The following is a 14,955-nucleotide window of genomic DNA, read 5'->3' on the forward strand; positions in this document are numbered from 1 at the left end:
ATTGGGGGGTAAATGTGAGTGAGAGGTTGTGAATCTGGGTACCTGGGAGGATGGTGGCCCCCTCAACAGTAATAAAATAAATTCAGAAAAGAGGAGTATTCTGGAAAAAAAGATGAAGAGTTCTGTTTTGGACATATTGAATGTGAGGTGTCTATGGGACATACACTTCAACATGACCAACAGGCAGTTGTCAATAGTTCAGGAGAGAAATTAGGGTTAGAAAAATCGATCTGAGAATCATCTGCATAGATATAATAGTAATAGTAATAATAATAATAATAACCACAGCTAACATTTATATAGCATTTACTATGTGCTGGGCACTGTGCAAACGGCCTTACAATTATTATCTCATTTGAGCCTCACAACAACCCTAGGAGGTAGGTGATATTATCATCCCCAGGGGGCAGCTTAGGTGGTGCAGTGGATAAAGCACCTTGGATTCAGGGGGCCCGAGTTCAAATCCAGCCTCAGACACTTGACACTTACTAGCTGTATGACCCTGGGCAAGTCATTTAACCCCCATTGCCCTGACCCCCCCAAAAGATATTATTATCCCCATTTTACCAGTGAGGAAACTGAAGCAAACAGAAGTTAAATGATTTGTCCACGGTCACACAGCTAGCAAATGTTTAAGGCCAGAGTGGAACTCAGGTCTTCCTGATTTCTAAATCCAAGGCAGTAGATAACATCAATAAACAGTATCTATGAGATTCCTATAGATGAACTAACTCAATGGGCTTTCCATCCGCCTCCCTGATAGAGTCTGGACAGTAAGCATTCTTCATCCACACAGTTTTTCCTGTTTTGAATTATTAGGTCTCTTCTGAGAGGTCATAGATCTCACTGAGAAGTCTCTGCAGTGTTTTGGGGTCCCCATGAAATCAATATGCAGTTATTACCCAGGAAATATTTATTGAATTATTGAACTAGTAAAAGGAGCAGAAGTAGAATGGGTGAGAGGGGACCCAGAAGAGTGCATGTAGTGTCCCCCAAGAAGGCAAGGGAAGAAAGAATACCCAAGCTCACCTGCCACTAGTCCCCTGAGGAATTCTATGTTCTGATTACACTGTGGCCTTAAGGTGCTGCTCCTCCCATCTTTGGCCTTTTGTGTCTTTGTACAAGCTTGTTACCCCTTGTTTGTGTCATGGAGGTCATTTGCCGAGCCCACCCCTATTCCATCCACTGGCTCACTGCTACTGGACTCTGGGACTGGGGTTCTGTGCTCAAGTATTTCACCATTGCCAAGTGGGCTTGTGGCGAAGGATTGGCCACTGAGGCAGAAAGAACTGCCCACTCAGTTCCCTTTTGGGGACTTCCTGGGAGGGATGCCAGCCTGACAGAAATAGCCAGTGTCCAGATGTTGCCACTGGAGCAATTACTTTCCAGTGTAACTTGATCCTGGGTCTCGGGTTGGTGATGTTTCTTCTGTTCTCTGCTACTTTTCCTCAGTCGGAGTGATTAAACAGCAATCCTTGAGGGCAGGGATCATTTTTTTTTAATTGGGGGGGGGTCTGTAGCCTGGTACATAGTGAGCACTTAATCTTTTTTAAAGTTTATTTTAACAAGTATTTATATTCTCTCCCTTAATTGAAAAAAAAATAACAAATATTCAGACAAGCAATGAAATCCGTGCAATTAGCTATGTTGTAAATGTTTCTTTCTTACTGAATGCTCAGTTGCTGACTTGGAATGCCATTTACTTTTGCTATCTATTCCGAGCCTCCTTCATCCTTAGTTCCCCTTTTACTTTCCCAGGGAAGGAGCACTCTCTCCCTCCTCATATCACCTTAGGTCTCCTTACCTGTGCACTCCCAGCATTGGCCCTGCCCTTAACAGCATTTAAGCAGGGACTGTTGCTTCAATCTGAAGACCAGCCCAGGACCTTGCCCACAGCAAGGGTTAATCAAATGACTGAAATAGGGAGGTGGTTGGTGTTGAGGAGTGAGAGGCCAAGCTGGTGGCCTTAAATGGAACAGCTTCGGGGGATTTGGGGGAAAAGGGCTGTAAGTTATTTCAGGTGCTTAAGAAGCTCTGGGACCTCAGGAAAGGGGCATGGGACCCAGTCCGAGTGGTGTGGAGAGTTTGAGGGGTGTCAAAGCCCCAGAAAGTGGGGGTCTGGGGAGGGTGTTGGTCTGAGCTGGGGGGGGCTGTCTGAGCCAAGAGTGGGTGTCTCTGAGTCCAGGAAAGTGTGTGTGTGTGGGGGGGGGTCCAAGGCCTGATCTTTGGTGGGTTGGAAGGTCCAAGGTGTGTGTGTGTGGGGGGGGTGTGTGTGGAGGGGTCCTGAGCCTGGGGTGGCAGTCCAGGCACAGTTAGATGGGGGACAGGTCCAAGGCAGGAGGAGGCCGTCCAAGGCTAGGAAGGTGTGATGGGTCCAGGGCCTGAGCTTTGGGGTGCTGTGGGTTCCTCAGACGATGGTGGGGTGGCGGGTCCAAGGCTAGAAATGTGTGGGGGAGTTCAGCGCCTGAGCTTTGGGGTGGGGGGTCTTGAGCCTGGGGTGACTCCAAGCCCAAGAAGAGGTGGCGGGGGAGGGGGGGGGTTGGGGAGTGTACAAGGCGGGGCGGGCCATCCGAGCCAGGGTGGAGCGGGGCGGGGTGACGGGGCGGTCCGAGCCCAGGGAAAACGGGGCTTCCGCGGGGCCTAGGATCCCTAGGAGGTCGGGCCCCGCTTAGGGACTCCTGGGAGACCAGAGGGCGCCCAGTCCTTGCCCCAGCGGGAGGTTCGGCGCGGGAAGGCGTGGGCGGGGTAGCCACGCTAGGGCGGGGAGGGCGTGGCCTCATTGAGTTGAGCACACCCCCAGTCTGCGACCGCCCCCCGCTCTCTGACCACGCCCTCTCGGGCCCCGGCCGCCCCAGTGGCTCCCGGGAGGGGCGAGGCGGGGCGGGGAGGGGCCTCCGTGCCGTGGCCACACCCCACGGGCCCAGGCCTCCCTAATGGCTCCGGGGCCGGTGAGCGGTGGAGGGGAGGGGGCGGATTGCGGGCGCGCCCCCGGCAGGGCACGCCGACGCAGTCGCGGGCGGGCGCGCGCACGCACGCCGGGAGGGAGGGACCGGAGGAAGATGGCGGCGAGAGCCGCTGGAGTCTCATCCTCCGCCGGGGCCGGGGAGTGCGGTCGGGGCCGGGGCCAGGGCCGAGGCCGGGGCCGGGGCCGAGGGGCCGGGCCCGGGCCGTGAGCGCGCAGTCGCCTCGCCCGCCCGCCCGCCGCCATGGCCCGGCTCGCCGACTACTTCGTGCTGGTGGCCTTCGGGCCCGGGCCGCGCGCCGGTGAGTGGGGGGCCGCGGGGCGGGGGGGACGGCCGGGGGGGCGAGGGGGGGACGGGGCGGGGGGAGGGCCAGAGCGCCGGACCGGCTGGGCTCGGCGTTCAGTGCCCTGTTGGCTCCTACCCCCCCACGCCCCGCGTAGATGTCACTCTGCCCCCGAACCAACTGCACAGGTCATCCTGCACCCCCAAACCAGCTTCCTTGCCCCTCTCAGCTGTATGGGTCACCCCGCACCCCCAAACCAGCCTCCCTGCCCTCTCAGGTGCACGGCTCATCCTGCACCCCTAAACCAGCTGCCCTGCCCCCCTCAGCTGCACGGCTCATCCTGCACCCCCAAACCAGCTGCCCTGCCCCTCTCAGCTGCACGGGTCATCCTGCACCCCCAAACCAGCCTCCCTACCCCTCTCAGCTGCACGGGTCACCCTGTGCCCCCAAACCAGCCGCCCTGCCCCTCACAGCAGTAGATGTGGCCCTGTGCCCCCAAACTAGTTGCACAGGTCACCCTGCATTCCCAAGTCAGCTGCCCTGCCTTCTCAGCTGCAAATGTCACCCTGCACCCCCAAACCAGCCACCCTGCCCCTCTTAGCTCACATGTCACTCTCTACCCTCAAACCAGCTGCCCTGTACCCCCAAACATGTACTTTGCCCTCTTTCAGCTGTAGGTATCAGCTTGCATCCCCAAATCAGCTGCAGATGTCACCCTGCACCCCTGAACCAGCTGTTCTGCCCCCTTATACAGGTGGTACCCATAACCCCTCAATGTCATCTTCTACCCCTAAACTGTCTACTCTGCTGCAGTGGCCCCCTGCACCCCCAAACCAGCTACCCTGCTTTTGTAGCTGTAGGTTACATCTGCTTCCCTGTCACCTAGAGATGACAAACCAGTGGCCAGTGGTGTTGCCAGGGGCGGTCCGTTGGTGCTTCTGGTTGGTGTCCTTGCTGTCAGGAGCCCCAAAGCATTCCCTAGGGCCTCCTCTGTGCCTGGTACTGGGGAAGGTCTCTGCCAGTGTGATCTGTACACAGCTAAGCTGTGGAAGAGGCAGCACTTGAACCCAGAGCTCTCTGTTCTGGGTGGGTGGCGGAGGAAGAGAAGAGGTGCCTGTTCTGGAGGCGGGGAGGGGCTGTGGGCACACAAATATCCATACATATAAGGTCTGTTAAAAAGCACATACAAGGTAATTCCTGTGTGAGGGGCCTCAAAGTGAACTTGGTAGGACCCAGGGGTGCCCAGGCCTGAGCTGTAGGGGCTTGGAATGTCCCCTGGGGAGAAGCCAGCTGGGCCCATCACTGCTGGGTGTGATGCAAGGTCAGGAGGCATGGGTTGGCCTCTGAGTGAGTGCCTTGACCCCCGGCCCCCCAGCTGATGTCCTCACCTGTGGGAGGATAGCGGTCGTGCTCCTGCCGGTCACTTCCTCGAGATGGTGTGAGGATCATAGGAGGACAGGCCTGGGGCAGTGGGCACCAGGCCTCATGCAGACAGGAGGCCGTCAGAACCTTCCTCTTTGGCACTGATTGTAAGGGCTGGAGGAGGTCAGAGAAGGAAGGCACGGCTGTGAGTTGGAGCATCCTGGGAAGTTTTCCCAGAGACTGGGTCTTGATTTCAGCCTTGAAAAAAGGCTAGAGCAGGGATACAGTCAAGAATTGGAGGTGGGGAGGAGCCTCCGAGGAGAGCTGGGACACGGTGGGGGCTAAGGCAGGCTGGGCTCCTTGGGCTCCGGGCCCAGAGCAGGAGGCCGAGGAGGAGGCTCTGGCAGCGAGTGCAGGGAAAACAGCTTTCCACAGTCAGGGCATCAGGTTGTGCATGAAACGCTGCACCCCTGGTCCAGGAGTGCAGAGGCAGAGGGGTCTTTTGAATCCGGGGCCACTGGGGCCATCCCACTGGTACTGATTGGCAGCCGGGGCGGGGGGTTCCCCAGGGAGGGGGGTTGTGCCCAGGCAGGATTGGAGGCTCTGCCTTCCTCCTGAGTGCCCCTCTCTGCAGGGCTGGCAGAGGCCGAGACCTGCTCCCTCCTTCCTATGGAGAGCCCACCCTTGGCACTGAACTCAGCCAAATGCTTACCGCCAAGTGAAGTGTCCCAGGAGGCCCCTCTGGGCACCATAGGAGAGTGGCTGGTTTGAATGGAGGTGGGACGGACACATGAGCTCAGGAAGCTGCTGCAGGTTCCTGCTGTCAGTCAGATGTGGGCCTTGACTGGGCTTTCGGGTGGCAGGCGGGAAGAGCTACATGGAACCATCCTCACTCTTGAATGAGCAGGCTCACTGCCTGAAGTTAGAGGTCGGTCTGTGCCCACAGAAGACTGTGGCCTTAGCCTTCATCCCTGGCCTTAACCACTGAGCTGGCCAAGCCCACAAGGCCCAGGAGTCTGCCTCCCAAGAGCTCACCATGTTTTGAGGAGGGGTCCCCGCTCAGCTCCAGAGGCACACAGGGCCCAGGAGTTCGGATGCAGAGTGGGCCCTGGGGCCCTCCCTCCTCCGGCTTTCCCCCTTCCCCATGCTCACCGTTTTCGGATGTGTGTGTGTGTGGTACTTCTACTAGGCCTTGAGCTCCTTCCTGGTGGGCAGAGGCTGGGCCTCTTCGTGGGTTTGGGTCCCTAGGGCTCTGGGCATCGCTCGGTTGGGCCTGGCTCTGGAGCAGTCATCCAAAAGAGATTCTCCACCATGAGTGGGTGCCATGGCTTGGGCCTGGGGGGGGCAGGCAGTGCTTTGGGCCCCACCCCACTTCTGTTTTTCCTGTATGGATAAGTATCTGTTTGGGCAGATGGCTAGAACAGGTGGGCCCAGGAGGCCCAGCTTTGGCTGAGGGGGCAGGGGTGGGGGGTTGGCTCTCTGGGATTCGGGACAGGTTGGAGTGGGGGAGTTGGTTTCCTATCTTGCTCTGTCCTGTGTAACTCCCAGTGTGATTGAGTCCCTTTCTAGGGAGAGAGGCGTCTTCCACTAGCACCTCCTTCCTGCTCTGATTCTGAGTCTGGGGTCTCAGTGGGCCAGCCCCCACCTCCCTCACGGCAAGGGGAGTCCCCTTCCTCTCCTCCCCACCCCATTCCCCAAGGCCCAGGCATCCCTAGTTGCCCATGCCTTGGCCTTGGTTTCAACCCTGCCCTTGGATGAGCTGGGCCACATTCCTAGGCCACATCTGTTGTCCCCACCCATGCTTCCGCCCTCTCTCTGGAGCAGGTTGGGGCTGTTCTGGGTACTTGGAGCAGCTCCCTTCCCTTCCCTTCCCTCCCCCAGCCCAGTGGGTCTGCTGTGGGCACTTTGGCTCCTGATTCAATGGCAGGCCACTGGTGGAGCCTGTGGCCTTTGGGGCCCCGCAGGTTGGGAGGGTGGGATGGAGCAGCTGGAGGGAGAGGCTGCCGTGCCCCCAGCTGGGGCTGGCCCGGGATGGGCCTGCAGGGGCAGCAGAGCCTGGCACTGCGTCTGGGGGCTTGCCAGCAACGTGATGTAGTTGTTTGTATTTTCCTTGGCCTAGTGCTTCAGCGTGGCGAACAGAGGGGAGAGGCAGTCGGCTGGCTGGGGATGAAGGCTCGAAAGTCCTGGCGCTTTACTGAATGAGGCCTGGGCCCTGCTTAGCTTGGCCCTGTTCTGAGGCTAAAGCAATTGCAATTAGAGCCTTCGTGAGTGTGTGTGTGTGTGTGTGTGTGTGTGTTTCTGAGTATGACTGTGTGTCTGTGTGTGTTTCTGGGTATGACTGTGTGTGTGACTATGACGTGGCCTCCTTATATCCATATCCATGGGCTGGCTGGGAAGGGAAGGGAAGGGAAACTTCCCTACCTGTCTCTTGGAGGGAGCCAAGCACGGTTCTCCCTGGGTCCCCAGTAGGACACCACCCTGGTGACTCATGACAGTACTGGTTGGAGCGGTCCTCTCTCTGTCAGGGTGGCTGGGAGTTGCCCCACCCACTTACTGTCCACACTGACATGAAGTGATGGGGAGGGATGCAGACACGAGCCAGGACACCTGTCCACACCCCCTGGGCTAGAGTCAGCCTGAGGCTGAGGGGGAAGCAGCAGACTGAATTCTCCCATGTCTGTCCGGGGGCCCTAGGCTGCAGCATGCTGGCTGCCTACTGCCCCCTGGGGAGGGGGAGGCAGAGGGCCCAGGTTCAAATCCTGACTGCCGTGGCTCCTCACCAGTAAAATGAGGGTGTGACTAGAGATGACCTCTTGGGTCCTTCCTGTTCTTTCCCCTTCTGATCCAGAGAAGCTCAGTGTGGCTCTGTAGAGAGAGGGCGAGGGGGAGTAGGGGCATAGCCACAGAGGGGAATGGTTTTGCATGGAGCCGGTATGTGTTGGGAGCAGAGATGACTGACCCAGACTCAGACTCCCTGCAGGATACTGGGTGAGAAGTGAGAGTCAGAGAGACAGGCAGGAAGCCAGGCTGCGTCTTTCCGGTGGAGCCTGAGCCTTGGGGTCCCCTCCCTTCCGGGTGTGCCTAGCAGGTGGGATGGAGAGGGCACCAGGCCCCTTGAGGTCTGTGGAGGTAACTGGTCAGAAGGCAAGCTAGGCAGCATTAAGGAAGCTTTTGTGGCCTGTTGGGGAGGTCGTGGAGGGATCAAACTGCCTAGGCCACACTGACCATTATCGCTAAGCTACAGGGCCAGGAGGAAGGACTGGCTGATGCACACTTCAACATTTATTAACCACCTGTTGTATATGGAGCACTGTATACTAAGCTTCTTCCTGAAGGAACTGCAGTGTGGCCAAGCCTCAAAGCTTTCCTGGGAAGCAGGAGAGGCCCAGGCTCCTAACTGTGTGCCAGGAGTGTCGTGGGGGGCAGGAGACGGTACCTTCCTGGGGCTAAAAGGATGCTTAGAAATGAATGGAGACACGCAGAAGAGGGAGGCTTGGCAGAGCTGGGATCGGACTGGAACTCTGTGGGAGTAGATGCACAGTCTCCTACCAAGGACCAGTGAGGGAAACCAAGGCAGGTTTTATGGAAGGAAGGGGTGGGGATGGGGCTCGCTCACTTCTCTGACCCTCAAATCCTCAGCTTCCAAAGATCAGGCTGTTGGGGGAGCATGGGAGGGGGCAGTGGCCTGGAGAGCAGTGGGTTGTGGTCGGAGTCGTCTGCCTTCATCTTAGCCAAGGGCTTGACAGCCTGTCTTATGGCATCCTTGTAGACAAGGCCAGGCTGTGTGGGCCAGACAGTGGGATGGTGAGGTGGGCTCAGAACTGGTTGAATGAACAGCCAAGACTCCCAGCATTGTCCAGTGATCCAGGCCAGCTTGGAAGAAGGAGGCCTGTAGTGGAGGATCCCGGGATCTGGCCTTGGTTCTGGGTTGTTTCCCTAGGTTTGATAAGCCCCCTAGATGAAAGACTAAAGCAGCCACCTGTCAGGGGCCCTAGGACACTGGCAGCGGCAGCTCGCTCACACGGGCTGAATTGGGTAAGGTGAAGTAGAAACAGTCTTGCCCTTGGGTTCAAAAACGTCTCCATTGCACGCACAAGATGAGGGATCAGAGGAACATCTGCCCACCAGGGAGTGGGAGGCTTTGGTGGCCTTGACAAGCAGGGCCTCTGTGAGGCCTCACTGTGACCTGGCCACCCCAAAGGCAACAGTCGAAGAAGGTTTCAGGCCAGAGGCCCTGGTCCTGGCATATCTGAAGTCCTGTGTTTAGGCCCCAGCCCCAGGAGTGGCCAGAGAAGGGATCCGGAAGGAGGGAGGGCTTTGAGGCTGAGCCATATGGAAATGGAAGGCAGTCATTAGGTGTGGAGGTGGGCTGGGGAGATAGTCTGGGAACATTGGAAGGGCCCGTAGGGAACCGGGGCCAGGCCACCAAGGGCCGACCAGGAGCAGGGGGGAGAAGTTGTTGAAAGATGGGTCTGTCCCTGACAGGAGGGCGGCAGGGAGCAAAGGAGGTTGTTGGAATCTGGTTGGATGAAGCAGCCGCTGCCCCCGTCTGCTTCTAGAGGTCCCCGCCTCGAGGGCCAGTCACTGGGACCTGTGGGCCTCTCGCGGGCTGCGGCAGAGGAGGAGATGTTGGAAGACTTGGCGCCGGAGGGGCTGGGCCGTGCACTGTGTCCAGCTGGCAAGGGCGGGGCTCTCGCTAGCCATCCTTCCAATGGGATCTGGCTCTTGGCCCCTTCCCGTTCTCTTTCCTCCCCTAGGGCTGCCCTCCCCACCCTGGGCCCATCCCACACCCCCTTCGTAATGGGCCCCACTCCCCCCCACCTGCCTGTCCCAGACTGCCCTGCTAGCTGAGCACGGTGGCCCCACTCAGCCTTCACTTTTCCCCGTGCAGGGCAGGGTGTGGAAAAGCAGGAAGCAGGTGGCTGCTGCCTCTCACTAACCTCTGCTGTGCTGTGGCCCTCATGCCTTTCTCAGAAAGGAACCACGAGAGGGGCCTGGTCAGGGAGGCCGGCGGTCCATCCCCTGTTCCCGAGCATTTCCTGAGGGTGGGCCGCCGGCACTTGGAGCCAGTGTAGAGATGCCTGGTCCTAGCTCTGCCACCTCCAGTTTGCTGGGGGACCCTAAGCAAAGCGCCCTACCCTTTGGGCCTCCATTCCTCAGCTGGGAAATGATGGCTTGACCCACCACCTCCATTTCCACTTCCACTTGCGGCCCTCGAATTCCAAAGCTGTGAGGATTCTCCTGGGCCCAGCACCAACCCAGCCTTGGAGAGACCAGTGCATCCTTCCATCCCGACCCCCCACACAGGGACTAGTCCATATAAGAGACTGGCAAGCACTGAGGAAGCACCCACTGGATGCCAGGCACTAGGCTGGGGATCCAGGTACCAAGAATGAAACCTGCCGCATTCAGGGAATTGAGATTCCAATGGAGGGAGCAGCAAGGACATCTGTGAGTCTGTCCAGAATAAATGTAGATGAAGGAATGCAGGGAGGAATCCAGGAAGCATTCAGTAGGCACCTACTAAGTGCCAAGGACTATGCCAAGGGCTGGGGGCATAACAGTGGGAGGTGGTCCCTGCTCTCAGCGTGCCCCCTGGCACATGGGAAAGGTCTCAGCTCTAAGCCCAGTAGATGCAAAGGTCCCCAGGCCTTTGGGGGCAGGAGCAGGTGGTCTGGCGTCGTCTTCCGTGCCTTTTCCACCAATGAAATCCCACCCGCTTCTGATGCTGAACCACCGGATGGGGCCAAGGACTCCGGTGGCAGAAGGTTCTTGTCTGGGTCTCTCTCCCTGTGGCTTCAGCCCCTGCAGGAGCAGGCCCCAGGCTACATCTCCCAGGATGGGGGCAGAGGGCACAGGGCAGGGCTGTTCCCAAGGCTCTTGGGTTTGGGGTCCTGGGCTGTCTCCATCAGGGTCTGAGGGGAGGTGGTGGGGATGATTGGCCCCTTCTCCATAGGATCCGCCTCCTTGGATGGGAGGGATTGAAGGAAGAGCAGTAAAGGGAGGGCACTCCTGGCATGGCTCTTGCAAAGGCATGGTGGCAGGAGATTTGTGAGGAGCAGACAGCTGTTGGGCTGGATCACAATGTGGAGGAGGCTGGAGAGGTGGATGGGACAGAACTGCTGCTAGGGTCTGGGTGAGGAGAGGAAGAGGCTCAGGCTGGGCTTAAAGAAAGTAATTTTGGCCGTCGGCTATGGGATGACCTGGAGTGGGGATGGACAGGGTGGACGGCCTGGCAGGATGTTGTTATGGGAACATGGGAGGCCACTTGTGAGTGCAGAGAGGCCGTGAAGGGGAGTGTGTGGCTGATCCTGTCTGTGGTTGTTTGCAAACAAGACCGGGAGCTTCTGGAGGCCAGGGATCGGCTCCTAGCCCAGTGCCTGGCCTGCCGTAGGTGCTTAATAAATGATCCCGCCAGGGTTATGGAGCAGTCGCAGTACCCTTGGCAGAAGTGGGGAGGGTTTGGGGAGAAAGGTGGCGAGTTCTGTTGTAGATATGGTCAGTCTGGGACCTCTCTGGGACATAGGCAGTTGGTGACATAGAACTGAGGGGCAGGGAAGGGGGGCTGGGTGGGGAACTGATAAGGGGGAGGGGAGGAGCCCTCACGGGCAAGGGGCAGAGGCCGAGGCATGCTCAGGGAAGCAGGAGGCCAGCAGGCTTCGGGAGGCCTTCAGTGTTAGTTTACAGAATCTCGCTGCCAGCTCGCTGGATTTTGGAGGCAGGAAGACCCGAGTTCCATTTCAGCCTCCGACGCTTACTTAGCTGGGTCACCCTGGGCAAGTCACTTCCCCTCTGTCTGCCTCCATTTCCTCCGATGTCAGGCGGGGATGTGAAGAGGGCCTACCTCACAGGGTACCTGAGGAAACATGCGTGCTGCCCGAAATGTCACAGGGGCCTTAGCGGACAGATGAATTCTCAGGATGCTTTGACTTCCCTTGAACCTATGTGTGGCTGGGTGGGCCGTCAGCCCTTCCTGTGTGTGGTCATGCGCCAGGCGGACTCAAGGACAGTGGCCTCGCCTGGCTCAGGCCCCCCGGCTGGCTCAGGCCCCACCAGCTCCAGACTGAACCCACACTCACCTTGTGGTGGTGGGCCAGCGTGCTGGCAGCCAAGGAGGCTGTGCTGCTCTGCTGGGGCTCTCTGGCCTCTCTCCCTGCCCAGGCCATGGTAGGAGCTCATGAGGGCCTTGGGGAGAGCATGGGTGATTTTGCCAGGGGAGTAACAGGACGAAAAGCTGTGGTGGTCCAGCCTCTCCACTCGGAGCCCATTAGCGAGCCCATTAGCATCATGTGATGGGATGAGGGCTCCAGTCTGTGGTCAGAGAGATGCCTGCATTCAAAGCAGACCTGAGGGCCTGGAAGTGGGGGGGGGGGGATGACAGTGAGTGCAGAAGGGCAGTGCTGCCCCCCCCCCTCCACCAGGCTCCCCTGGGTATTTCAGCTGCCAGCTGAATGTCTGTGGGGTGGGGTGAGCAGCACTTTATCCAGTAATTGCCCCTCCCATGGTCAAGGCATTGCAGTGGATAGAGCGCTGGGCCTGAGTTCAAATCCAGCCTTAGATGCTTTTTAGCTCTGTGACCCTGGGTAAGTCACTTAACCCAGTGGAGAAGGAAACAGCAAACTCCTCCAGTCTCTTTATTTGTTTTGTTTTAGTGAGGCAATTGGCGTTAAGTGACTTGCCCAGGGTCACACAGCTAGTAAGTGTTAAGTGTTTGAGGCCCGATTTGAACTCAGGTAGTCCTGACTCCAGGGCCGGTGCTCTATCTACTGCGCCACCTGGCCGCCCCTCCTCCAGTCTCTTTAGACGGTATTGGCATGCTCCATCCTTGGGGTCACGATGAATTGGCCACAACTCAACAACAGTGTGCTCAGGGGGCCTTGTGTGGGAGTCAGGGGCTGTCAGCCTCTGGGTTCCGCCCCAGCCAGGCTCTGTCTCTGTGGTGGCTCGTGGTGAGGCAGGAGAGGAAGAGGGGAGCAGGAAGCTGAGGTTTTGTGAGCAGCCTCCCAAAGCCCTCGCTGCCCTTATATAGGCAGAGCCTCTGGGCCCCCTCAGCTCCCGCCCATAGGCACCTTTGGGCAGGATCTGCCAGTGGCCCCTGAGCCCGTCAGCCCTGGCCATGGCCAGCCGTGCTCCGCCAGAGGGGCTGGGGCGTGCCAGCCGCATCCACTCCAGCCTCCCCACGACTGCCCATGCGTCATCATCAGGCCTGGCACTGACTAGTCCAGGGCCCTGTGACTTCATCCATTGTTGGAACCCTCTGCCACTTCGTGGTGCCCCTCAGCTCGTCTTGTGTGGCCTTGGGGGGTGGCTGAGGGGTCTGGCCACGTGGATCGTAGGCCCTGAAGTCTTCCCATATGTTCTCTTGTTGGAGCCCCCCAGAAACCTGGGAGGTCAGCTCTGTTATCCCCATTTTGCAGATGGGGGAAATGAGGCAGCCACGGTGAAGTGACTTGCCCAGGGCCATACACCTTGTGAGTGTCTGTGGCTGGATTTGGATTGAGGTTTTCCGGAGTCCAGATGCCGCACTGTTCTCCTGTGCCCCATTTCCCCTTTTGTGGGGGGCTTTCGGCCTTCCCCGCCTCCTGAGGGCCTCAGTGGGGGTGATTCCCCATCAGACGCTGCTCTTTCTCCAGTGATGGGGCCCGCCTGGGGCCAGAGCTACCTCTGGGGCCATCGGCTTGTGGTCCCCTGCCCGTCCTCCGTCCTCCAGGCTGGGGAGAAGGAGGGGATTTCTGCTTGCTCAATAGTGTTTCCCAGAAGTGGGCTCTCTCAGATACTCTCTTGGGGGCATTTGTTTCTCTCTTCTCTATTTGGCGAGAGTGGATGGGGAGGAGACCAGGAACCTCCTCTGTGCTCAATTGGCCTCCAGACTCTCCTAATCTTCATGGGAAGGGGTGCTGGGGTGGTGAGCCCCCTTCGGATGGAGGGCTGGAGCCCCTCTGCCCCTTGGCTGTACTTCTTCTGGCCTCTGGACGGTCACCCAGGAGCCCCGGGGAGGCAGTTGGCTTGGGTCTGGGGGAGGGGCGTCAGGCAGGGCTGTGTTTTGAGCTCACTGGAGCACTGAGGATGAGGGCTAGGGGAGGATGCCTGGCTCCTGCCTTTACCCTCCTTGCGACTTCCCTTTCTCCTGGGATGCATGCACTGCTTTCTGGTTGTTTTCTTAGAGCATGGGCACAGGACGTGTTGGGGAGCGACCCCTTGTCCTGTCTTCTCCAAGGCGCAGGAAGCGGGCTTGGCTCTGCCTGCCAGCCAGCCCCATGCAGTGAACAGACGTGCAGACACACAGGTGGGCCCAGGCTGCGGTAGGAGAGAAGACCTGGGGCTGCCCTCTCCAACCCTTTCTGTCTGGGCTGCCCACAGACTGCAGGGGAGTCTTTGGGTGGCAGATCCCAGCCTTTGGGCCTCACCATCCTGGCTGTCTCTGGGCTGCCCAGGGCAGTGGAGGGGGTGGGACAGGACCCGGCTCAAAGGCAATGTGATATATGGAGGGGGCAGAGCAGAGGAGCTCGGGGCCAGGCCGGCTGCAAATATTTTTATTTTTTTTTAATTATGAAAGCATTTTATTATTTTCCTGTTATATGTAGAGATAGTTTTCAACATTTCTTTTATAAGATTTCTATTTTCAATTTTTCTCCCTCCCTCCCCCCCTCCCCAATACTGCAAGCGATCTGATCTAGGTTATATATGTACAATCGCATTAGACCTATGTCTGCATCAGTCAGGTTACAGGAGAAGAATCAGAGCAAAAGGGAAAAACCGCAGCACCCAAAACAAAAGAAATAGTGTGGTTCAGTCTGCATCCAGATTCCACAGTTCTTTTTTTTTTTCTTCCTGGATTTGGAGAGCCTTTTCAATCATGAGTCCTTTGGAACTATCTTGTAAGTCCGGCTGCAAATAGAAGCAGCTGATGCGCAGACCCTGGGATCGCAGGGACCACCACGGAGCAGTTTGGGGCATGGGAGGCACTGTGGTGCCTGGGCCCGAGCTCGGGTTCAGACCGACCCAGCCACAGGCCTGAGGGATGCTTGCCCGTCGGCTGGCTTGGGCAGGGTTCCCTCTGCCTGGCCTGCCTGATACAAAGGAGGGAGTGTGTCTGAAGCCTTCAGTGTGGGGCCCAGGTTAGACACCTTCCTCCTAGCTTGGGAGGGGGTGCTTTGGACTTTCTGGCCTCAGTGGGCGTGGGCTAGTCTCATTCCAGGGTAAAACTCAGCCCCCTTCTTGGCAGAACTGTGAACTTGCCCCCTCTTAGAGGGGGACCGGCCTCTACCCCCCTCCCCCCCATCCCAGGCAAGCCCCCTGATTGCCCGGTGGACCCAGGGCTCCTGCAGTCCGCCGGAGCCAGCGCCG

At 58.3% G+C, this 14,955-nt stretch overlaps 1 protein-coding gene across 4 annotated transcripts in view; it reads left to right on the forward strand.

Moving 5' to 3' along the window:
* Window positions 1-3,043: 3,043 nt before the first annotated feature.
* The window catches only part of SBF1 (SET binding factor 1), a 38,095-nt gene continuing 26,183 nt past the window's right edge, over window positions 3,044-14,955 (forward strand). For 3 of the 4 annotated variants that reach the window (XM_043968413.1, XM_043968412.1, XM_043968414.1), the window contains exon 1: window positions 3,045-3,264. In XM_043968413.1, coding sequence (XP_043824348.1) covers window positions 3,207-3,264 — 58 coding nt within the window. In that variant the 5' untranslated portion in view covers window positions 3,045-3,206. Of the gene's footprint in view, window positions 3,265-14,955 lie in introns of all 4 variants that reach the window. The other variant, XM_043968411.1, reaches the window with a different exon arrangement.

This window comes from Dromiciops gliroides, chromosome 5 (assembly GCF_019393635.1).
Source record: "Dromiciops gliroides isolate mDroGli1 chromosome 5, mDroGli1.pri, whole genome shotgun sequence".
NCBI classification, from domain to species: Eukaryota; Metazoa; Chordata; class Mammalia; order Microbiotheria; family Microbiotheriidae; genus Dromiciops; species Dromiciops gliroides.